This window comes from Peromyscus californicus, unplaced genomic scaffold (assembly GCF_007827085.1).
Source record: "Peromyscus californicus insignis strain IS unplaced genomic scaffold, ASM782708v3 Scaffold_4__1_contigs__length_199733344, whole genome shotgun sequence".
NCBI lineage: Eukaryota > Metazoa > Chordata > Mammalia > Rodentia > Cricetidae > Peromyscus > Peromyscus californicus.
Window position 1 is genome coordinate 83,188,142 of NW_026294562.1, and position 24,526 is coordinate 83,212,667.

General features: G+C 40.0%; 1 protein-coding gene across 1 annotated transcript in view; it reads right to left on the minus strand.

The window, feature by feature from the left end:
* LOC128124843 (phospholipid-transporting ATPase ABCA3-like) overlaps positions 1-24,526 on the minus strand; it is a 103,884-nt gene that overhangs the window by 39,086 nt on the left and 40,272 nt on the right. The window contains 14 exon segments of the mRNA XM_052761581.1: positions 1,954-2,020; positions 2,022-2,057; positions 2,059-2,091; positions 2,093-2,206; positions 2,208-2,237; positions 2,687-2,704; positions 4,095-4,257; positions 5,236-5,334; positions 8,216-8,366; positions 10,873-11,083; positions 11,727-11,882; positions 12,081-12,235; positions 18,496-18,625; positions 22,738-22,869. Coding sequence (XP_052617541.1) covers positions 1,954-2,020; positions 2,022-2,057; positions 2,059-2,091; positions 2,093-2,206; positions 2,208-2,237; positions 2,687-2,704; positions 4,095-4,257; positions 5,236-5,334; positions 8,216-8,366; positions 10,873-11,083; positions 11,727-11,882; positions 12,081-12,235; positions 18,496-18,625; positions 22,738-22,869 — 1,495 coding nt within the window.

Genomic DNA, 24,526 nt, shown 5'->3' on the forward strand with positions numbered 1-24,526 from the left:
TAGAAAATCTACTTGCTATCTCTGCCATGTTCCTAATCTGAGAAAAGTCTGCCAGTCTTTTTGCATTATGGATGATGTTTACCTTTAACTCCAAGAATGACGTCCTACTTGATTGTGGAGTATAATCCTGTTAAATGATCCACTAAATTGTTTGCTACTATTTTGTTATAAACTTCTGCACCAGCACTCATCGGGGATATTAGCCCATAGTTTTATTTCCTTATAGTATCTTTTCCTGGCTTGGGTATTGAAGGAATTCTGGCCTTATAGGATTCATTTGGAACTATTCTTTTCTTTTCATTTTTTTTTTTTTTGGAATATTTTGAGGAGGGTTGGAACTCAACTGTCTTTTAGTTTTAGTAGAGACTGATAAGGATATCTGGTCTTGGATTGCTTTTTAATGGGCAGATATTTTTTATTACCAGCTTAATCTCATCAGTCACGGATCTACTGAGCCTTTATATGTTTTATGTTTGAATCTTGGTAGCATGTGAATTACTGAAATTTTGCTTATTTCATTTAGGGTAACTTATTTTGTTTGCTATATAGGTTACCATAGACCCTCCTTATAGTCTTTATTTCTATAAACTGAGAAGTAATGCCCTCTCATTAACTTCTCCTTGGGCTACTGAGCCTTTTTTTTTTCCTTTTCAACACATCTAAAATGTCTCAAGTTTGGTCTTTTCTAAGAAGCAGACTTTTGACTTGTTGGCTTTTTCCCATTGTATCTCTATTTTTTTTCTTTCCTTTGATAGCAGAGGCTTATTTTGTTCATCTAGTTACTTAAAAATTTATCGTTAGGTTTACCGATAGCGTTTCACAATTATTTTTTTCTCTTAGCATTTTTCACATATGATACATTTTGATGTATTATTATTTCATTTTTATTTGAATCCTTTATTTCCCTTACAAATTCTTTGCCCAATAGGCCTTTAAGAGTGTGCTATTTCTACTATAATGCATGAAGATTGTGACTTTCTTGCTGTTACTGATTTCCAGTTTTATTCCATTAAGATCTTAAGAGATATTTCATGTGGTTTCAATTTTTAAATTGTATTAAGGCTTACATTGGAACACAAGATATATATATATCTTTAATAATGATTCTTGTGCCCTTGACAAAAATATAAATTATAGCCGTGCTGTGGTGGTGCACGCCTTTAATCCCAGCACTCGGGAGGCAGAGTCAGGCAGATCTCTGTGAGTTCGAGGCCAGCCTGGTCTACAAGTGAGTTCCAGGAAAGGCACAAAGCTATACAGAGAAAACCCTGTCTTGAAAAAAAAACAAATATATATATATGTCTATATATTGTAGTAGTCTGGACAGGTTTATGTAGGTCTGTTAGGCTTGATTAAGTACACTGTTTATTGAAAGTAAAGTTTTAAAATGCCCTACTATTATTGTGGAGTCATTTATTTTCTCCTTCATTCTGTAAATGTTTAATTTACCATATTCAGGAACTTGGATCTTTTGATGAGAAAATAGCTGCCCTCTTGGGGTTTTGTGGACTTCATCCATGCTGAGAAATAACCTCTATAGTTAGAAGAGCACAGGCTTAAAAACTTTGAAGACCCCCCTTTTCCAGTTTCCTGAGATGTGACTGCTTCTAAATGTCTTAATTTCCCTATAAATCTCATCTTTGTTCCTCCTTATGGTAGATGACCTTTCCTATCTCAGAGTACCTCCATCACCAGTAACAATAATGGCCTTGAAGGGTGGTTCTCGTCTGTGACTGGCTGGCTTTGTGAAACTGATTACAAAATAAGAGAAGGGATGGGGAGAGATGAGATGGGAGAGGAGAAGAGGAAGGGGAGGAGAGGAAAGAGGAGGAGAAGGGACGGGAGAAGAGGAGAGGAACAAATAGCTAAACATTCCAGTTGAGACTGCCCTTTCAAACTAACACAAGGGGTCTTCATCTGCTGGCACTCTTTTTCTGTTTGTAAGACACTTACCTTGCACTTCATGAAGTTTTTGGTTTTTAGCCTTTAACATGATCTCAAGATTTTTGGTGAGCTTCTGGGGTCAAAACAGGATCTCCAGAAACTGAGAAAGGCACAAATGGTCTCACCATACTGCTCCAAGTCCATTACCCCTGGCAGGCTTTTTAGGTGTTGAGAAGCTTATGCCTGTTCATCAGAAGATACATGAGACCCAGAGTGCCAGCAACTGCAACAACAGCAGTTTCCAGTTGCGCCAAGAGAACATTGGCCCTTTTGATGAACATGGCTCGGAACTGCTGGGTGTAAAGAGGCCCACTACGAAGAGAGAGAAGGCGACATTACCGTGGTCATGGACCTTGAAGGAGGTCATTAGCATAATGACTTCAGTTGTGTGATGACACATTGCAGAAGGAAGAGTGCAGCTGGTAGACCAGGCACTCTGTGTTCTGAAGGCATTACAGCTTGGCACCAACTTCAGTATTGTGAAAGTTCCCAGAGGGGAATCGTTGTTATCAGTGTATTCATAGTGCCTCTTTGCAGAACACCATGCCCATCCTCTTACATTAAACACCATCTTTCAACATTACATTTCATATCAAGTTTCTGTGGCCAGCTTTTAATCTCTGGTCTGCCAGGATTGCAGCGCACCAGGAAACAGAGAAGAATTTAGTTTAAGATTGCAACAGTATATTTTCACCTAACCTCTAAGTTCAAAACAATCCCCATAGCTAATCTGAGAATGTACATAAATATACAAATTTGTCTATTTTCAAATTTTGGGGGCAATCTGTAGTGGAGTATGGTTTGTTTTCAGTTAAATAATGGAACCTTTGCTTTAAGGACAAACTTCTTTAGAGAAGGTGGCTGAGAGTCAAAGCAGAACCTATCACGCATATTGACATTTTAAAATCCAGTTATTGTATTCTCCCCAGTATGTAGACATCCCACAAATTCAGAGTGGGAAAAATATCCCTAATCAATAAAATATGTTCTGAATAAGAGAGACCCCACTGGTGCTCCCTTGACTGGACATAAGGTTAAATGTGGAGAGAGAACCTTTCTCTCCCGTCACAGTCCTAATAGGAAGAAAACAACTTCTGCTTTCAGGAGATTAGTTCCCACATGTATTTCTAAAATACCTGAAAGCTCTGACCTCACCCCTCAAAAACTGAAGAAAAGCAGGAGAGCAACGGAAATGCTCCACAGTTTATCTATGTCTGTACCTGAAGATGAAAGACAGAGCAGGGAGAGGAGGTGGCACAGTGTGGCATCCCACATCAGATGCTACACAGTGCACACTTGACTCTATTCCGCTCCCTGAAACAGCCTCATCTGTATTTAGCTCAGCTTGGCCAAAGACAACCGTGCAGTAAATGACAGCGGGGAATTACCATTTTAACACGAAATTCTAGACACTCATTGTATACAATATCCTATTTTCACAAGCTCCCAAGTCCCACGGGGAAAACATAGGAAGTGCTTCTAAGAAACTTGAACCAATATATCCATGGTCTAAGAATCTCTGCTGTACACACATGCAAAAAATTTTAAGCAAGACAAGTTAGGAGAGGAACAAGACAAACGTCAGACAAGAGGCGCCAGCCCCACGCTAACACGGGGACTCTGTGATTCAGCGACACCCAGAGTGAAATGTCTTGTGTGTGTGAGAGTAGTGAGTGTAATCGTTCGTATCAGCACTCTTCTTCAACTCTGAATGCACTCACAGGTCTGAAAGCTAAAATGACCCCTAGGAGGAAGACCAGCTGCGAAAGGAAATCCCGGCGGCAGGACGGCTTACTGGCTAAAGGGGCGGGCTGTAAACCTGCTGCTCCGAGTTCCCAGTTCCGTCTCCAGAACCCACGCGGCGGAAGGAGAGAACTGACTCCACATGTCATGTACGCATGTGCACACACATCCCACACAATGAGTAAATAAATGTAATAAAACAATTAAATAAAACTGGTTGTTACCTTCACTATTTTACAACTATTTACTATTATGAGTTAGAAAATTGAATTTCTTTACAAATTTTCCCTATGTGGATGAGCTTGGTCTAAGAACTCCAAACCTCTTCTGAATTAATACTAAAGTGAAACGTCATCTTTTCTTACTTCTAAACATACTAGCATTATATTCTTGGTGAAGGTGCTCACCCCAGTACTGAAGGAAGAATTAGAGTGTCCTCTTGGATAATCTGATCTATCAAAATTTCTGGGCACATTCATATTCTGGTTAGCTTCACTTATGCTTTGGTCCACTGTGGAAGTTGGTTGGACAATCTTAGTATTCAGCTTCATGTCTGCAAGATTACTGACCCTACAAAACACACACACACACACACACACACACACACACACACACACACACACACACACGTTAATATATATTATAAATATTAACATACATATAAAGAGATAACTTTTAACTACAATAGTAGTTCACTAACTCCTGCCCTTCATAGAGATATTTTTAATGAATATTACATACCAATGCTAACATTAATGATGGGATACATGCTCTGGGGGTGGGGGTGGGGAAACATTAAATCTCAGTGGTGAAGCAATTGCCCAGCATGGCTGAGGCCTGGGGATTTAATCCCCAGCATCCAAACATTTCTGGTGCTCTAGATTGAATGCAAGGCTTTGTGTATGCCAGAAAAGCACTTGGCCCCAGTCCTGAGGTACAAAATAAACTAAATATGAACAAAGTTCCAAGACAATGTGTTTCTTGTTGTTAGGGTAAAATGGTTATTAAATGTTCTATATTTTACAAAATTATAGTGATAATTGCAGTTTTATTTTCTATAATATTTACAATTCTATAGAAGTCTAATATATTTGTTTTTCTAAATTTTCTAGACTAAATAAATATATGGATTACTTTACAAAGCAAATGAATATACGGTTGATTTTTCCTCTTTGGTTTATGATTTCTATGAGAGAACTGTGTGTGTGTGTATGTGTGTGTGTGTGTGTGTGTGTCTCTCTGTGTGTGTATGTTTGTATATGTGTATGTGTGTGTGTGTGTGTGTGTGTGTGTGTCTGAGTTTGTGTGTGTATCTGTGTATGTGTGTGTTTCATATATAAGGGAAATGCTACACAGAATAACAGAACCATAGTATAAGAAGATGTTAAGGGCTTCTGGTACAAAATGGTGCTTTAGATAGAAGCTGCCTCCATGTGACATGATAAACAAGAAGAGTTGTGAGAACAAAGACTATTCCAAAGACAGGGCGCTGGGAATCACAGAGAGTATATGATGTCACCTGACAGGGGGCAGGACACAGGTACTCACTTGAAGAAAACCTCATCCATGGTAGTCATGGAGACACCAAAGCCAGTGATGCCCAGCTCTTCTTCTCTTTCTTCTAGGACTCTGAAAAGTTCTGCAAACCTAAAAGATAACAAAGACAGTATTTGTGCAAATATATATATATATATATATAAATATATATATAATATATATATATTATATATATATATACCCATAAACACAGATGTGTAAACATTCTGGGCTGATTTCCCTCAGTTGTGTAAAGAGTGCAGTTAATGCGTCACTGAAATGCTCCTGGTGTTAGTGGTTTCCATGTCCCTGACAAATCATGAATGTGGGGGGACCAGAAGGAAGATACACCAGCAAGTTGCTACAGCAAACTGCTTCCCAGTTTCCCGATAAAACCACCATTAACTTTCTGTATATATTGTCTTTCTGCTTCCCCTGCTAGATAAGATTTAATTTACTTATTACATGGCTGCTGTGAAACACTAACGCAAACAGACACCCAGAGCAGAAAATGAAAAACAATAATCCCAGAAGTTAGAGACTGGGTGGAACCCGCCCATCCCTACACTGGGGGGGAGGTCTTGAGCCATCTCAGCACATGTGGGTGGTGGTGCAAGACTAGTTTTCTGAAATGTCTTAGAACCTCATTCCTTAAAAATCCACTTACTCCAGGAAAGCTGCCGTTCTTCGCTGTGCTCTCTCTAAGGACTGCCATGGCCATAGGACACAAAATCCATTATGGAAACCTCTGACAAAAGTTTCTTACATTTTGAATCAAAGTTGGATACAAACTCCTTTCCCTCAAGATCAGAGGCAAGGGCAAGTTTTATACATTATTCTAATGTGTTTTCCAAGACAGTGACAAGTGTGTGCATGCACATGTTAACAAATGCACAGTGTAGCTTCAAGGTTGTACTAAATCCAGCAGTTAGTAACTGGTTATTTCTGTGGAGAGATATGACTAATTTTTAAATCCTTTTATTAAATTCATTCATCATGTAATAAAAAGCCTCTGCTATGTTCTCTCTGTGTGTGTGTTTATTATCAACATTCCAGTTTTTATATAATAAGTGATTTCAAAATAAAATACAATGCTAAGAAAGGATATATATATATATATACATATATACATATATACATGTTAAACAGCAAACTCAAAAATGAAAAAAATCAGAAAAAACACAAAAATTACAAGCATGATTTTTATTATTGTCGTTTTCTGGCTTTTTCACAGAAATAGCAAAAAATATTCAAAACTTCTCAGAGAAACATAAAGATTCCAAATACTGAAAGGACAAAACCGCAGTCACCAAAACAGACACTGAGCAACATGGCAGAAAAGGGGCCCAGGAGCTAACCCACACAGGTGACAGGCAGTCCTTAAAAGTGTGCCACAAACAACGGACAAAGTTTCTTCAATAAATGGTGCCAGGGAAGTGGGTTACTCACGTGCGGAAGAATTAAACTGAACCTTCCATTACATGGTATGAAAAAACAATCAGCCTACAATGCCAGTCAGGGCTACATAGTAAGACCTGGTGTCAAAGAACCAAAAATCATTCCCAAGTGGATGAAATTAAACATGAAATCTGAAAACTGTAAAACAACCTGAAGGAAACAGAGTAGAACCTCCATGACATTGATTTCAACAAATATTTCTTCTTAGATAAAATTCAAAAAGCATAACCAACAAGATCACTATTTATAAAGAAAAAAAGGGTTACATTAAACTAAAACCTTTCTAAAGTAATGCTAGACTAAAGAGACAGCTCATATTTGGGGGTAAGTGTTTACAAGCTATAGGGTTTGTAGGGTTAATATTTGAAGTAGAAGGAATGCAATATCAAGGAAACAATCCAATCAAAGGGGAAACTCCTAAACAGACATTTCTCAAAGGATGATTTACAAATGTTTAACATAGCAAAAAACAAGGAAATAAAAATTAAAAACACAGCAAATATCAGCCCTTGTTAGAACAGCTATTGTAAGAGAGACAAGCGTTCATCTGGACTGAAGGTGACTCTTACTCATTTATCCTTTGAGGGACTCTAACTAGCACAGCAGCACTCCTATGGAAGTTTCCAGAAAACTAAAATGTTGTATAATCCAGTCACCTACTTCTGGTTATATAGCTAAATAAACTGAGATTAGCATCCCTAAATTCCTTTGTTCATAACTCACAGTATCTGAGGTACAGGAGCAAAATGGTTAAAAAATGACATTACATTATGTAGGTGCACAGAACAGCACCATATGGCCTTTAAAGATAAGGAAAAAGAGTCATTATCTGTGTCAACCCATACATATCTAGAAGACATTATCTTCAATGAAAAAAAACCCACAGTCACAGAAAGGCAAATAGTGCATGGTTTCATGTATAAACTCACAGAAGTAGAAAGCACAAATGGAGGTATCAGCCTTTGTGGGGGTGGGGGTGGGGATGTGGCTGTTGATCAAAAAGTATAAACTCACAGTTAGATAGGAGCAGTAAGCTTCACTGATACCTAGCACAGAATGGTGGCTATAAATCTGATATATACTTTTAAGTGGTTTTTTTTTCTGTAAAAAGAAGTATATGAAGTAATGTATTTATTAATTATTTGGTCATTCATGTAACATAAGCATTTATCAAAGCATCACAATGTACCTTATACATTATATATATACTAAAGAGAAAACATTAAAAATCCTTTTTCTATAACAAAATAAATTCACTTGTCTCTACTCATCAAGAAGAAAAAAATATCAATATAGTGCCCTTTCTCATTAATTAATCCCAACTTTCAATGCTTGGACATGAAGATCTTGTGGAAGCTACCTTTTGTGGCATCCTTCTGTACAATTAGTGAAGTATTAGAGAGCCAATGCTCTTAATAGTATGTCTCAAAAGGCAAGTGGCAAGGATCTATTTTCCAAGCCTGAGAAAGCCTGGAAAGGTCATGGTGGTTTCTGGTGACCCAACGGCTACCGCACAGCACTTCTGGATCCGTACCTGTGTGTGTACTCCTTTGGCAGGACAAACGACAATTCAGCTGCGACATCCGTCTTCATCTCAGCAGTTGGTATGTAATCCCTAATCAGCTTGGAGATTTTTCCAACATCACATTCAGGAGTCTTCACCATGACTAGGTGATATCCCACACCTGAAAATTTCCGTTTAGAAAGTCAAATGAAGCCATTGAATAGTCTCTGCTATAGCATGCTTAATCTCCATGATTCAGGTCTGTTAGTCACATATGATAAGGGATTTCTTGTTCTATGATATGAAGACACACACACAATAGCATCAAACAGTTGTGCATGTTGTTAAGAATTTAGCACGCAGTACTGTTAATGCTTAGCTTTTTCTGAGTGATCCCCAGTTCTGAAGCTCTGATGCCCCTGGTGGAGTACAAGGTGGAAACCAGAGAAACTAACTTGACTGGGCATTTCAAGAAGTATCAAATCCACATATCCAGAGTGAGGAGGGGGAGTGCTGATAAAAGAGAGAAGCATGGACAGCTCAGGACTGACTGCCTTTGTGCCCTAGGCTACCCTCTCGCTATAATCTTCCAGCTAGAGACAAGGTGTTAGACAGATTTTTGGGCTATTTAATCCACCTTCTTCTGAAATGATCATTCTCTGAATAAAGCAAGGTTTAAAAGATTTGAGTCATGTCTCTGATCATTGACTTCTGCAAATGGCAGGTGGCAGTTTGCTCTGATATTCTGGCTACACATAGAAAATAAGGTGTAGTGTGTATCCTGTGCTGCAAGTCACTTGCTTACTCCTCTAAAGAGGTGTATTCCTGTGTGTGTGTGTGTGTGTGTGTGTGTGTGTGTGTGTGTGTGTGTGTGTGTGTGTGTGTGGTATGGGATTGAACCCATGGCCATGAGCATGTGAGGCAAGTGATCTTCCACGGAGCTACAATCCCCAACTCTTAAGGAATGCACTTCACTAGCTACCAAATAGTGCCATCAGAGACCAGAGTAAAGCAATAGCAATCTAAGTTACAAATCACAACCTGAGAACTATAGAAGATGTTCTCTGTTAGTATTCTCCTTTCCTGCTAAAGTGGTAACCAGTAACTAAGAGAGCCAAGACAAACATTATTTGAGACTCGATATATACTAAGTAAGCTCCCTGAGCTGGACTGCTGCTGCATCCTCTGCTAGGGCTTCTGAATTCTGTAATGTGCTGACGGACAGCAAATGGAAGCCACCATTATTGTCTGCAATTCCCTTCCATTGCCAACATGGTTATCAAACTTAATTTTTTATTAATAAAAAAATCCTTTCTGATTCAGGCTGACTTTTCTTTTATGATGTATTATGAATTATGTAGTATGTATTTATTCACTGTTTTAAAAATCTACTTTTCCATTGCTCTTCTTTTGTATGTGTATGGTGTGTGCATGAATGTATGTGAACTCTTGTGTGTGCAAGCATATGTGCACGTGTGTGTGTGTGTGTGTGTGTGTGTGTGTGTGTGTGTGTGTGTTCATGTGCGTGGATGGGGGACAGAGATTAACATTGGGTGTCATCCTTGAGTGCTATCCTCCTTATACATCGAGGCAGGGTCTCTTACTTGATCCCAGAGCTTGAAGACTTGGCTGTTCTAGCTAGCTAGCTTGCTCTGGGGATTCCAGTCTCAGTCTCCCTGGAGCTGGGATTACAGGCAGGCCACTACACCCACCCTGCATTTAAGCATTACATGGGACCCAAACTCAGTCCCGATACTGACGTGACACCTCACTTACTAAGCATGTTCCCAGTCCTCATTGCCCATTTCAGCTTCTTTTTCAACTGAAAACCCTATCAACAATCAATATATTCAGGCACTGATTGTGTGTGCCCAGTTGACCTACTATAAAAACAGTTTCTATTTACTGATCGTAAGTGCAAAGGCGCTCAACAATATTATTTACCCTACTTCTGACATTCAGAAAATTTACTACTAAAACCCACATTCCTCTTTGGAGGAGGGAAAAGAACAGGTGGTCTATCCTCCTGGAAGGTGATGAGTCACCATGAAGTACAGAAAAGCACTGGCTTTGGTGTCAGCTGCACCCAGGCTCAAATCTCTTCCAATTACTTTCTGGATTTCTTGCTACTGAAATACGAGCCCCGGCTTTCTTATCCATAAGAAGGGAGAGTTCTGCACATAATATTAAATAATGTATATGAAGAGTGAGATCTAACAACCCACCCATGGGAGAAACTGAATTTGAGTTGAATGAATTCAAATACTGTAATGAAGTCATCGTTAACTACATTCATTGATCTGTCTCTCCCAAGTTTGTATTTCTTACTAGTTTGAGACTGATTATTCTAAAGTCAATAACAAATGGTTTGTATGAACTCACTTTTTATATATTAGTCTTTGTTTTTGCAGTACTAAGGGTTAAATATAGGGCTTATGCATGCCAGGCAGGCATTCTACTGATGATCCGGCACTCTTTTTTTACTTTGTTGTGTAGAAAAGACAAAAAAGAATGAAAATGTTGTTGGAATAATGTTTTTTGAGACAAGGTCTTCCTTTGTAGAGCTTCCAACCCATCATTCCTACTTCCTCAGCCTACCAAGCACTACAGTTATAGGCACATACCACCACACCTAGCTAAAAGAATATTATTACAGCACCTATGTCCAAAGAATCAAATAGAGAGACCATATAATTTCTTCAGGAAAAGCGAAGAGCCACAGCACTTCAGGGACCCCATGACCAGGATGGCAATGCGGTCCCCCAGCACATCAGCTTCATCCATGTGATGTGTGGTCAGCAGGATGGTTCGGTTCTCTTTATATTGTTGAAGGAGGTTCCAGGTGGTCCTCCTGGAGACTGGATCCATGCCAGATGTTGGCTCATCAAGTATTACCACCTAGAGACAAGAATAAGTAACCATGGCTCTGTTTATTTCATGCTTGCTGCATGTGGGATAATCTACTGTACTTGGGAGACATATTTAAGCAAAGATACAGACTCCATCCAGCTCACCCTAGGATGAATAACTGCTAAATCATTAACTATCACACCTATGACCACATTACAGCTACATTAATAATGGGAAGCCCCTCTCCTTACAATTTGGGGGAGTTGGACTTATGCCAACTTTTGTGTTTGAATCTGGAGGAGTAGAGACCCATTTTATTTTATTTTATTTTATTTCTTACTATCTTTGTATGCATGTGTGGATGTCAGAGATGGATATCCAATGTCTTCCTCAATCACTCTACATCTTATCTTTTGAGACAAGGTCTCACATTGAACCCAGAATTCATCGATGAGCTGAACTGGTTGGACAGCAAGCTCTGGGGACCCGCCTGTCTCCATACCATCTTTGGTTTAAGATTATAGACACCCACAACCATGTCTGGCACTTTTACCTGGGTGTTGGGGATCTGATGGCAGGTCTCCACATGCCCTGTAGCTACTTTACCATGGAACCATCTTGCTAGCCCCACACAAGCCCATTTGGAACCATCTTGCTAGCCCCACACAAGCCCATTTGAACTGTTATTTACCTTAGCGTCCCCTATAAGAGCTATAATGATTGAGAGTTTGCGCTTCATCCCTCCGCTCAGATCCTTTGACATTGCATCCCTTTTCTGTAGCAGGCCAAAAGAAGTGAGCATCCTGTGAATTTCTCTGTATCGTTTACTTGGAGATATTCCTTTTATCTAAAAAGAGGAGCCAAAGTTTATGCAGTGTTTTTAACCTTGTGCTTAGAAAATTCTTACATTCGGGCTTTAACAGAGCTGTCGGCATATGCTCGTCCTTCTTGTTGCCTCCAGCATGAACTTTTGATGAAGGTAAAGCGGCAGGTCCTTTTTCACACTGCCTGGAGGATTTGAAGAGTGCAGAAAGCCAGTGCTCACCACAGAGTAGAAATGAAGGTGTTCTGACACTGTCAGCATCGGGAACAACAGGTCATCCTGGGGACACAAGCCCAAGCTTTTCCTAATTTGAACCATGTCAGATGAGATGTCATATCCACTAATATAGACCTTTCCTCTGGTAGGAAGATATAAACCTAGAATTAAGCAAAGACATGGCAGGGTTTAGCTTCAGCAAGGGCACATGACAGCAGGGTGCCTACTAGAGCATAGCCTGCAGTCTATGGATCATGCAAAAGCAACAGTGTCGCCCACAGAGATACATGGCGTCAATGGTCATAATCTGATGATGATGGAGAGAGAAATGACTTTTCCTTTTTGTTTAATTTTATATCCTTTTTGAAAATGGTTTGGAGCCGGGCGGTGGTGGCGCACGCCTTTAATCCCAGCACTTGGGAGGCAGAGGCAGGCTTGAATCTCTGTGAGTTCAAGGCCAGTCTGGTCTACAGAGCGAGATCCAGGAAAGGTGCAAAGCTACACAGAGAAACACTGTCTCAAAAAACCAAAACCAAAAAAAAAAAAAAAAGAAAAAAGAAAAGAAAAAAAAAGAAAGAAAAAAAATGGTTTGGTTTTGGAATTAAAATGATGTAATTACAGCATTTCCCCCTTCCCTTTCCTCCCACCAACCCTTCCCATTTGCTTCCCTCTACTATCAATTTTGTGACCTCTTTTTAAATTGTTGATAAGTAGGTACATATGGATTCCAAAATATATAAATATAACCTTCTCAGTCAATATAATGTTTCTTGTACATATATGATTTCAGGTAATGTATAGCCAATTAGGAGGTTCTTCCCTGAGGAAGACTTTCTCCCTCTCTTGACATCCCTTAGTTTACTGTAGCTCTTTGTGTATGGCTGGGGCCCTGTGAGATTTCCACTTCCACGTTAAGATATCTACTGCTATCCTCCTTGTTTGGGTCTTCTTTTTTTTTTTTTTTTAGTTTTTCGAGACAGGGTTTCTCTGTAGCTTTGGAGCCTGTCCTAGACTAGCTCTGTAGACCAGGCTGGCCTCGAACTCACAGATATCTACCTGCCTCTGCCTCCCAAGTGCTGGGATTACAGAAGTTCGCCACCAGCGCCTGGCCTGTTTGGGTCTTCTTTAGGCAGCCATGTCGTTGAGAGTTCACGGGTGTATTTTCCCTGACATTTCTAGGAGACACAATCTCAGAGCAGACTTTCTGTTCCTCTGGCTCTTACAATCTTTCCACACCCTCTTCCTTGATGGTCCCCGAGCCTTAGACACAAGAGTTGTGTTATAGATTTATCAGCTGAGCTGGGAACCACACACTTATTTTCTGGATTTTTGTCAGTTTTTGGAATGGTCTCCATTTATTGAAGTTTCTTTGATAAGGTGAGAAGTCTATATGTATCTGTGTTTACAAGGATAAATATTTAGAATATAGTTAGGAATCATGATGGTTTAGTAAAGCTGTGGTTTTAGGCTCTCCTCCAAGATCTGTGACCTCACTAGCCCTGGGTAGATGGCCAGATTCCAGCACCAGGCATGATTTCCCTCTTGCTGAGCAGGCCTTAAGTCCAATTAGAGAGTTGTTGGTTACTGCCAAGGCACACATGCCACCTGTGGGCATTTACCCACCAACTCCACAGCTCCCCAGAGTTTTCTTGAGTGTGAGCAGCAGGAAATATTAGATAGAAGGATTTATTGTGGAGAATCTTGTGGAGATAAACAGATAGAAAATAAAGGATAGCCTCGAGAGGGCTTGGAACCTTTTCCAACAGCCCCCGAATGTCTCTGCCCCAGGGTTTTTATAGAGACGCCAAGGGGTGGAGCAAAAGACCTCCTCCCTCAGCACAGCCAAGTGCAGACCATCTAAGACACCTGCACTCAGGCCCGTGGTCCTGATCATCCTCTATGTGGACCTGCTGGGTAAAGCCACGAGGAACCCGAGAACAGGCTCCCACAGCCACCACTGTGTCCTTCAGGTTATCGTTGGTCATTGTTGTGCACAGGTGTCCCAGTTGGATAGGACTGTTGATTGCCTCCCCCTTTGGAGGGTTAAATGGTATCTCCTGTTAACATGAAAGCTGGTCCTCTGGGAGGAGCCTTTCAGGGGAGATCCAGCTCAGATCCTCAGAATCCTGTGTCTGAAGTGTATGGTGTCATCAGGAATAGAGATTTACCTTCAAACCCTAGGATGAAAACCAATGGCAATAGCAATAGCCTATAAGATTTGCCCAGCCAACAACTTGAAAAGGGGCTTCTCATGTCTAGCATTGGGGTTTCTGTTACATAGTCTATGGTACTGTCAGCCCAGGTGGGAAATTTCCATTTAAACTATATATGCATACACACAGACTTGTATGTATTATAAGTAATTCTAGGTAAATAGAAATAATATGATTCTTTGTGGGGTTGATTTCAGACATCCTCACTGTTAGTTTACACTCTCCCTCTCTCTCCTTCTGTATTCATCTCCTTCTCACCTCCATTTTAATTTCTCTCTTCAAATCACTTGTACTCTGATATTCTCTCTGGTGCCACCCCACAGTCCCTTTTTGTTTTCCTGGTACCTGCAGTTACTCCAGGTTATTTACCCACACCTGAAGATTTGGAGCCAGGAGGCACAGATGAGAGGCAGCATTCCACGTTTGTCTTTCTGGGTCTCTGTTACCTCACTCAGTATAACCGTTTCTAGTTCCATCCATTTACCTGCAAAGTTCATGATTTCAGTTTGTCTGTTTGTTTTGACAGCTAAGTAGTATACCATAGTGTGTATGGACCACATTTTCATTACCCATCCATCAGTTGAAGGACATTTCCTAGCTATTGTGATTAGAGCAGCAATAAACATGACTGAGCAAGTCTCTTTGGAGTAGGCTATTGAGTCCTTGGGGCATATGCCAAGGGTTAAATAATGGGTCCAGAGAGCACATTCACATTCATCTTTTTGAGAATTCTCCACACTGATTTCTATAGTGGCTGAAGCAATTTGCAATCCCATCAATAGTGAATTCTTTATATATTCTGGATATTAATCTTCTTTCAGATGGTTAGCTGGAAAATATTCTCTTCCATTCTATGGGCTTCCTTTTCACTTCATTTTATTCCTTTGATGTACAGAAGCAAAAATGCTAAAAAGTTTTATGAAGTCCCACTTATCAAGTGTTGTCCTTAATTCCAGGGCAAATGGAGTCCTATTTAGAAAGTCCTTTCCTAGATCTATATCATATATAGGGTACTGCCTTCTGCCAGTTTCGGATTTCACATTAAGGTTGTTGATCCATTTGGAGTTAGTTTTTGTGCTTGGTGATAGATACAGGTCTAATTACATTCTTCTACGTGTGGACATGCAGTTTTCTAAGCACCATTCATTGAAGATGCTTTCTTTTGTCTAGCATATGTTTTTGGCATCTTTTTCAAATATCAGATGGCTGTAGCTACTTGTACTCGTGTTTGGATCTTCAATTTTGTTCACTTTCAAATTTGTTCACATGTGTTCAAAAAAGCACATCTGCTTTTCTCCAGTACTATATTGTCTTTATTCCTATGGCTCTGTAATATATCTTCATGTCTAGTGTATACATCCCTCTGGCATTGTTCTTTTTGCTCAGGATTGTTTTAGTTATGCAGAATCCTTTGTGGTTCCATGTAAATCATAGGATAGTTTTTCCATTTCTTTGAAGAATGATATGGGGATTTTAATTAAGATTACATCAAATCCGAGAATAGTTTTGGTAGAATGGCCATTTTCACAATATTAGTTCTATCAACCATGAGCCTGTGATGTCTTTCTGTTTTATAGTGTCTCTATCTCTTTCTTCAGAGGTTTAAGGTTTCCATTGTAGATGCCCTTCACCTCCTTGGTTAGGTTTATTCATAGATATTTTATTTTCATTGAAGCTATTGTAAATGGGAGTGTGTCCATGATCTCTTACTCTTTGTTGGGGCATAGAAAAGCTATCCATTTCTTGGTGTGTGTTGATTCTGTGTCCTACCATGTTACTGAAATTGTTGATTGATTTTTAGAAGTTTTCTGGTAGAATTTCTGGAATCTCTTATGTATAATGTCATCTGTAAACAGAGACAGTTTTGATTTCTTTTTTCCCTGTTTGTAGCTGTCTAATTTACTTCTCTTTCCTTATTTCTCCAGCTAGTGCTTTGAGCACATCTTTGCATCATTAGACAAATGTTCCCCCCAGCATAAACAAAGGTAACACATCTTGAACACTCCACAGCACTGATCCCTTGTGTTTTTTTCATTTCAGCAGGCCGCAGTGGCAGGTGGCAGTGCCTGGTAGGTGGCGGTGCCAGCCCCTCTTCTGCCTCCACTGTTGCATTGCCGGCTCTCTCTTGTGCATCCTCTTCTGCACTAGTCACTGCACTGGGCTTAAGGGACATTAAAAATCTCTGCCTTATAAAGCAACAGTAACGGGTTCTGGGACAAGGACGTGCCTTTGTGGACAACTGTCATGCACACATAATACATGGAGTGTGTTCCAAGACAGCAGATACAGGGACATCTGTGAGTGGGAGGAGATACTGCAGTGATATCAACCATGACAGTGATTCCTTTACAGTCACATGACACTACTTTAGAAAGAATGCCTTTAAGAAGAAGTTTTTGAACTGAGGTTCAGGAGAAATTCACTAACATTCAATCTTCATCACTCACTGTCTCAAAAGCCCTACCCATCCGGCACGCCCTAGAGATCTCAGGCCTGTCCCGGATTTCACCTGACACTGTCATGTTCTTTCTGCCATTCCTCACTCTTTTTCGCTTCTCTGGTCATGTGACAGTTGCTATGCTCTTGTTCCCAGGCCCTGTATGTCCTTGTAATACACATCACTCTTTCTATTCATGTTTTTTTCAATCTTTTCCTAGACTTAAAGCAGGAATTATTCAAGATTGCCAGGGTAGAACCCTCCCTTTGAGATGTGTTTCTCAAGCCACATTACAAAACTCCTGTCTACTCATCAGCATCCTCAACCAATATAAAATCCCTGGAGGGCCGGGCGATGGTGGCACACGCCTTTAATCCCAGCACTCGGGAGGCAGAGCCAGGCGGATCTCTGTGAGTTCGAGGCCAACCTGGGCTACCAAGTGAGTTCCAGGAAGGGCGCAAAGCTACACAGAGAAACCCTGTCTCGAAAAACCAAAAAAAAAAAAAAAAATCCCTGGAGGTAAGGACTCATGGCCTATCTGTTCACTTTGGGTTTCTATCTCAAAACCTTGCATGTTAATAATCTATATTAATGGAATAAACAAAGTTATTGGTTCATATGAAATGTATTGGTTGAAATGAATTAAATGTGGAATTTTGAGGTCCAGTGGGTAAAGGCTCTTGTTGCCACACCTGACAGCCTGAGTTCAATCACCAGCCCCATGGGAAGGAGACAGAGCTGCTGGGGTTGGCCTCCGACCTCTACATGTGTGCTATGGCACACATGTGCCTTTCCCCAGACACACAACGTAAGTAAATAAAAATGAGGTTTATTTTTAAGTGGACTATTTGAGAAATAAGAGAATTTTCTGCGTGTAGTTCCCCACCTTAAGAAGCAGTTGGGCTATACAGATGTATACATAGGTCAAAATTTAGCAAATAAAATTTAAACATTAAAAAATATTTTTATCAAAAGAAAATTTCTAAGTTACATAATGGAAAGAATATTTAATGTCTAAAATTAACTTTGAAATATTTTTAAATGGGTTGACAGGTATATAAAAAGTACAGTAAACGGGACTGGAGAGATGGCTCAGTGGTTAAGAGCACTGGCTGTTCTTCTCAAGGACTTGAGTTCAATTCTCAGCACCCATATGGTGGCTCACAACCATCTGTAGTGAAATCTGGCGCCCTCTTCTGGCCTGCAGGTGTACATGCAGACAGAATGCTGTATACATAATAAATAAATAAATCTTTTAAAAGAAAAAAAGTACAGTAAAATGTTGGAATAGTAGAATAGGTTTTATATATATAGGGATATCTGATTTAAAAAATTTCAGTTTAACTCTGTGTTTGAAATATTGTCAACAAATTAATATATATTCATGGTATGCATTCGCAGGGGGAGTAATGCACACCAAGAAAATCATAATGGTTTCCTGTGACGTGGAGAGAAGAACAGAAAGCAAAGCAAAGTGGGGACCAAATTAAGACGATGACCACAAACTTTAAAAGAGGGACTTGGATGATCAGTCCGAATGGCACACTCCAAAGAAAGGTGGGCTTGAAGCATCCGAGACATAGAAATAAGCACTAATCTAATTGTATAATAATGGTTTGTACTTTAAGAACTGAGTGAATTAAACTGTATTACAATGATGTCAGCTTCAAAAGTGTCAGCAGAAGCCTCACACTTGACCCTTGGTCCACTGAACTTGTCCCCGGTGTGATCCTAGATACACACCACCCTCAGTGTGACCCCAGATACACACCTGTGAGAATGGACAAGGTGGTAGTCTTTCCTGCCCCATTATGTCCTAGAAGAACTGTTATCTGTCCCTCGTACAAGTTCAAAGACAAGTCTTTTACCGCCACCAGGGTACTATTTTTTAAGGTGAATTCCTGTAAAAGGAAAAACAAGGACTAATTTGATTACTGTTACCTGTAAATGAGGACTCAGCAATTAGTCAGAGTTGGAGAAAAATGTCATTAATCTCAAGGCTGGAAATAAAAAAAAGGTCAAAGAGAGATTACATTATGGAGACCAAACAATGCTTTCAAGCAGTACATTGGGACGGTTTCAGGGCAGGCTACAGACTCCCCCTGACCAGTCTTAGGTTGTTGCTCTGCTCCAACCTTAAAGCTGATAAAACCCCAGCCAGCCCCAGCCAGTCAGGCCCAGTGACCTCAGTCAGTCTTTCTCTTATGTCTCAGAATGATCTATTGAAGATCCTGTTGCATTTCACCAGCTTGTGGACACTACTCATTACACCTAAGAGGAACGCATGAGCCACACAACTATCTACCTAGCTACACATTCCAAAATTTGGGACTGATAGACCCCAGACATCTCTCTCTACCACATACTAAAAGCTCATTAGTCATTAATCAGTGCTAATCAGCTCATTTGTTTATTCAACAAGAAATTATTGTTGTGTAGCATACATTGTAGAACATGCTTTGATTGTAGCTATGAAGAAGGTATACACGGCACCTTTTCCCATGACAGAAAAAAAATTGTAACAGGAGAACAGGAAAACACATATGCATATATACATATGAATGATTTAGCATTTTAGTAAACATTAGCCAAAGTATGCCTCAGTGGAACAAATAGAGAGCTCAGAACAACACTCCTGTAAATAGACAGATACTTAACAAAGGAAGAAAGGCAGCGTATCAGCTGGGCAACACGGGAAGCACACACCATGGAAACTGTATATCTAACAATGGGCAGGAAGTTGAAAAAGGAATCGCAAAGACTAGTTAGACACACCTTTCTCCACCTGTGCCTGAAGGAAACAGTACTTTGGATAAGATGGTAAATTGCAGATTTTCTGCTACAGGCTTAGAGCCGATCCAGACCTTCAATAGTACCAGGCAATCACAGTGCCATTTAAGTTCTTCACCAAACACTGAGAAGTGAACTCTTGCTACTAGACATTAGCTCCTCCCCTGAACCAAATTCCTTAAACCCCTACTTAAAAAAACTTCAACCTGACCTCTTTGTTGTTGTTGCAGACACACTTAAGTACGGTCTATTCTCCCACTCTTTCTTTCTCTCTTCCTCCCTCCTCAGGAATCTCCCTCTCTCCCTTCCTCCCATATTGTTGACATTTGAGGTGAAAATTCCATGTCATGTCTAGAAGATACTATCCCACAGCAGGCATTCTGTTCCTCTGGCTTTATAATTTTCCCTCCCGCTTTTCCATAATGTCCCCTGAGCATCATGTATAAGGTATAAGGGTTCACTGCAGTTATATCAATGGGGGTTCGTTACCCCATGGCTCAGAGGCTTTAAGTTGGCTAGGACTAGTCATGCAGCTGGGTGTAGCTAGAGTTTTCCTGCCTGGCCCACAGTCAAGACAAATCTCTCTCACTTGCCAGTCCCATAGTTGCTCAGACCCAACCAAGTAAACACAGAGACTTATATTGCTTACAAACTGTATGGCCGTGGCAGGCTTCTTGCTAACTGTTCTTATAGCTTAAATTAATACATTTCCACAAATCTATACCCTGCCACGTGGCTCGTGACTTACCAGCATCTTTACATGCTGTTTGTCATTGTGGCGGCTGGCAGTGTCTCTCTGACTCAGCCTTCCACTCCCAGCTTTATTCTCCTCCTTGTTCCACCTACACTTCCTGCCTAGCCAATGGCCAATCAGTGTTTTATTTATTGACCAATCAGCAACACACTTGACATACAGAACATCCCACAGCAGCTGGGTATGACTAATTACTGCTTTTCTTCTTAACACAACTGTCACAGCAGTTTGTGATAGTATAAGGGCTAGTCCTGAGGGAGGAGGCTTCCAGGTCCATTACAACTTAATTTCTCCAAGTCCTGTGTCCAAAATATGTGGTGTCTTCAGCAACAGGACCTTACTTTGAAGTTCTGGGAGACAAAGAAGGACAATAAGAATATATTCTCTTCTTTGACAGATGTCTTGGGTTTCCTGGTTATTTATCTTTTACTCTTTTTCCCACTCTGGTGATAAAAACATTCTGATTTCAATTTATGGTGAGATGTGCATTGTGATGGGCTTATGACATATACTAATCATTACTTTTAAATCTGTGCCTACTAGTCCTAACATCTATATCACATTCCTAATGAAACTCTTCTACTGTACATGTTTACTGTTAATGGTCACCATTTCATGCTTCTTCACATGTCTAACATTTTCATTTGTTCAATACATTTTGTTATGAGAAAACCATGGCTACGTGGTAGCTGTTATCATCCACCATAGACTACTAACTCCTTTGCTTATTAAATACACAGGAAAGAGGCCTTGCCTCCACTTAATCTGGGACTCAACAGAGTAAAGACAGAGTTTAGGCTCGGTCAGCTCACCTCAGAAATGTATTTTAGTGAATGCCCAGGAAAATCTCTTCTTGCTTTTTTACGAACTGCCGTTGTGCAGGTCTAAATTTCTTCAGTCTAGAAATATTCAGGGAGAGTTCCTTTTGTCCCAGGGTTTGGAATTATTTCTTTAGTCTGCTTCATTTCCAAGCTCTAAAATTGACTTTGTTTTTGGAGTACCCCAAGTATAGAAATTGTATGCTTCCTTTTAGAGTCATAGGTCCAGTTTCTCCATATCAATATAGAACACTAAATGACTGGCCATCTGTCTAGATCCTTCACCTTCCAATCTGTCATGCCAACCAACGATGACCCTCTTTCTCTCCCCCCAAAAAAACCTTTACATGCCTCTCATTACTCTAGTAGAGTTCTTTTTGTGGCAGGGGTGCTTGTCCATGGTTAGAATTATCAAATGGCTTCGAGGAGGAAAACATACAGAACTTGTAAGTTCAACTTAGAAGGCTTGTCATTCTTGGGTGTTGTAAGTAATCTAGTCCTTGTTGATTTTATAGCCTAGTTAATACAAGAATTTTATCTGATGTATTCATTTCTGTATCCCTAGTACCCGTCATCTTCTAGAAAACAATGCATTATCAGAAGGCAGCTGTTGAATTTCTTGAGTAAACAATCAATGCTACAGGAAAGGGCTTTGGGTTGGCTGAGCACTCATGACACTCCCTGTGCAAGTTTGGGGAGAGATCTGGAAAAAATGAACTACTGTAACAGCAGAGCTGTGTGTGTCAGAACAATTCTGGATGAACCACTGTAACAACAGAGGAGCATGGGAGGGCAGTTCTGCAGGGAAATAAAGATGAAGAGAGGAGAGACAGCAGAAAAGGGGCCCAACACACTTCCTTTGATATAGCACTGCCATATTAAGAAACTGTGTGATGTTAATAAATATCCAAAGAAAACCAGTGAAAAGGCTGTTTGACACCTGTACTAATACAATCAAAGCAGAGTGTGGGGGCAACTCATTGGCGGAAAAGGAGCCACATGACCTGTCCTCCACTGGCCCTTAACCCAGGTAGACAGCAGAAACTATGGAAAGAATTCAATTGCCACAAATTATGAAATTAAACATTCAAATGAAGTTGGGATAGCTCCGTGGGAGGCAAGGGAATGTCAGCAGGTATGAGTTTCCTGAAAAAGAAAAAAATACACCCTGCCGGATCCAGAAATGAATAAAAGCCTAACAAAACATGTCTGCCAAATATTTTGGCAGAAAATAGTACGAACAGTTTAATCACTAATAAAACAAATCAGGGTATAATTTTCAAATATCTAATAAAAGTAGCTTGCATTTTGACTCCACCATGGAGGACCATGGAAGATATCATTTTTAGCTACATAAAGGTAGCTCCTATTTTGAAGGAAGGAGAGAACTAGCACAGAGATGTTGTTTAGAGACAGACTTTCATTCTATAATCCAAGTGAGTGAAACTCACAATATCTCTGCCTCAGCCTCCCAAGGGCTGGGATAACAAACCTGCACTGCCATGCCCAGGCAACACTTAAATTTTATCTTACTAAAGGACTCTTCATTAGCATAGCTGTGGAATTGTGACCAGACCATGACAAACATTTAATCTTCATAGTAGACTGACTCTCCATCCTATCAAGAAACAGAAACCTGCTGAATAAATACCTTGTACAAATGTTGAATCCGGATTCCAGCCTCTAAGCCAATGGGTTCAGGCTCAACAAAATCATTTGTGGGTAAGTCAGTGATTTGGCTCTCTTCGTTGTCTGAGGCTTGCTCTCCAAACCAGTAGGCTTTCTAAAATAACAAGAACAACCAAAATCATGATCATCATCATCATGGTATTACTGGAAAGTTAAGTGTTCCAAAGATTTCAAAGTTCTCTGGCTCAGTTCACTCTAGTTTGAAGAGAGTACAATAAATGACTTTAAACTGTGAAGCGAATTGTCTGTCTGTAATATTACTTTCTAACATTACAATTACAGAACATGCGTTCTGCTGAAAGCTGGGCTTTACAAGAAGAAAGTCAATAATGTTGCCTCAGAAGGGCAGAGTGAGCAGCGCTGTCCACTCCGAGTCAGATCTTTCCAGCAGGGTTGATCTACATGTTGTGGAAATGCTAGAATTTTTCGGTGAGTCTGATGGACGAAATCATTTTCATAAATATTTTAAACCACTTTGCTTTTTTTTTAAACCAAGCAGTCCTTTTTTTAAAAAAAAATTATTTATTTGTTTTTCTTTTTTTTAAATATTTTTGTTTTATAATTGACTTAATTTCACATATCAGCCACGGATTCCCCAGTCCTCCCTCCTCCCATCCCCCTGCCCTCCACCCCCCATTCCCACCTCCTCCAAGGCAAGGTCTCCCCTGGGGAGTCAGCCCAGCCTGGTAGACTCAGCAGAGGCAGGTCCAGTCCCCTCCTCCCTACACCAAGGCTGAGCAAAGTGTCCCAGCATAGTCCTTTTTACTGATGTTATACAAACAATGAAAGGCAAGTCTATGGTGTCTTAGTTCAAAACCAAGTAGGGCAACTTACTGTACTGTGTAGTCCCTGCCTTCTTTACCATTTAACTATTTATGGAGGACAGCCCGCACCACTTAATTATATATTTGACAAATTATTAAGTTTTTATCCTTAAAAAATATAGCATCATCCCAATAGGGATGGAAAATGCATTTGGTAAAATTCAGAATATCTTCATTATACAAGTTTTCAAAAAATAAAGTATGGTAAGAATTTACTCAACACATTAAAGACGATTATAAGCCCACAGCCAACATCATCTCAAATGGGGGAACGTTGGAAGTGTTCATTCTAACATCTGGAACAAGGGTGTTCATATTTTACCATCCTTATTTAACTTGATAGTGGAAGTCTTAGCCAGGCAATTAAGTGAGAGAAATAAATAAAAGTCACCCAAACAGCAAAGGGGGAAGTCAGATGATTTCAGTTTGCAGGCAATAACTGATAAATTCAGTGAACTTCACCAGTTAACTACAGAATTGAATAATTTTTTAATATACTAAAAACACACTAGTTGAAATAGAAATCAAGAAAATAATCCCACCAACAATAGCAATAGCTACAAAAATGCCTGGGGATAAATTTAATCAAATACATGACTTCTTTAATAACATTAAGAAATTAAATAGGATGCCAAATGTGGGGCTTGCTTCCTTGCATCCACTTCCTTCCAGGTTCAGTAAGAGACCCTGTCTCAAAGGAGTAAGGAGGAGTGTGATAGAGAAAGACCCTGAGTGTCCTCCACTGCACTACATGCACGCACACAGGTATGTGTTGCATGAATCCTAAATGGTCTTATAATAAAAACAGATATTGGGGTAAATGCTGAAAGATCAGAGGAAACAAGCCACAGCCACTTCTCACCCCGCCAACACCTCAGTCGAAAAGAGAAGATCCTGTCTCCACGAATCCTCAGACTGAACGCCTCT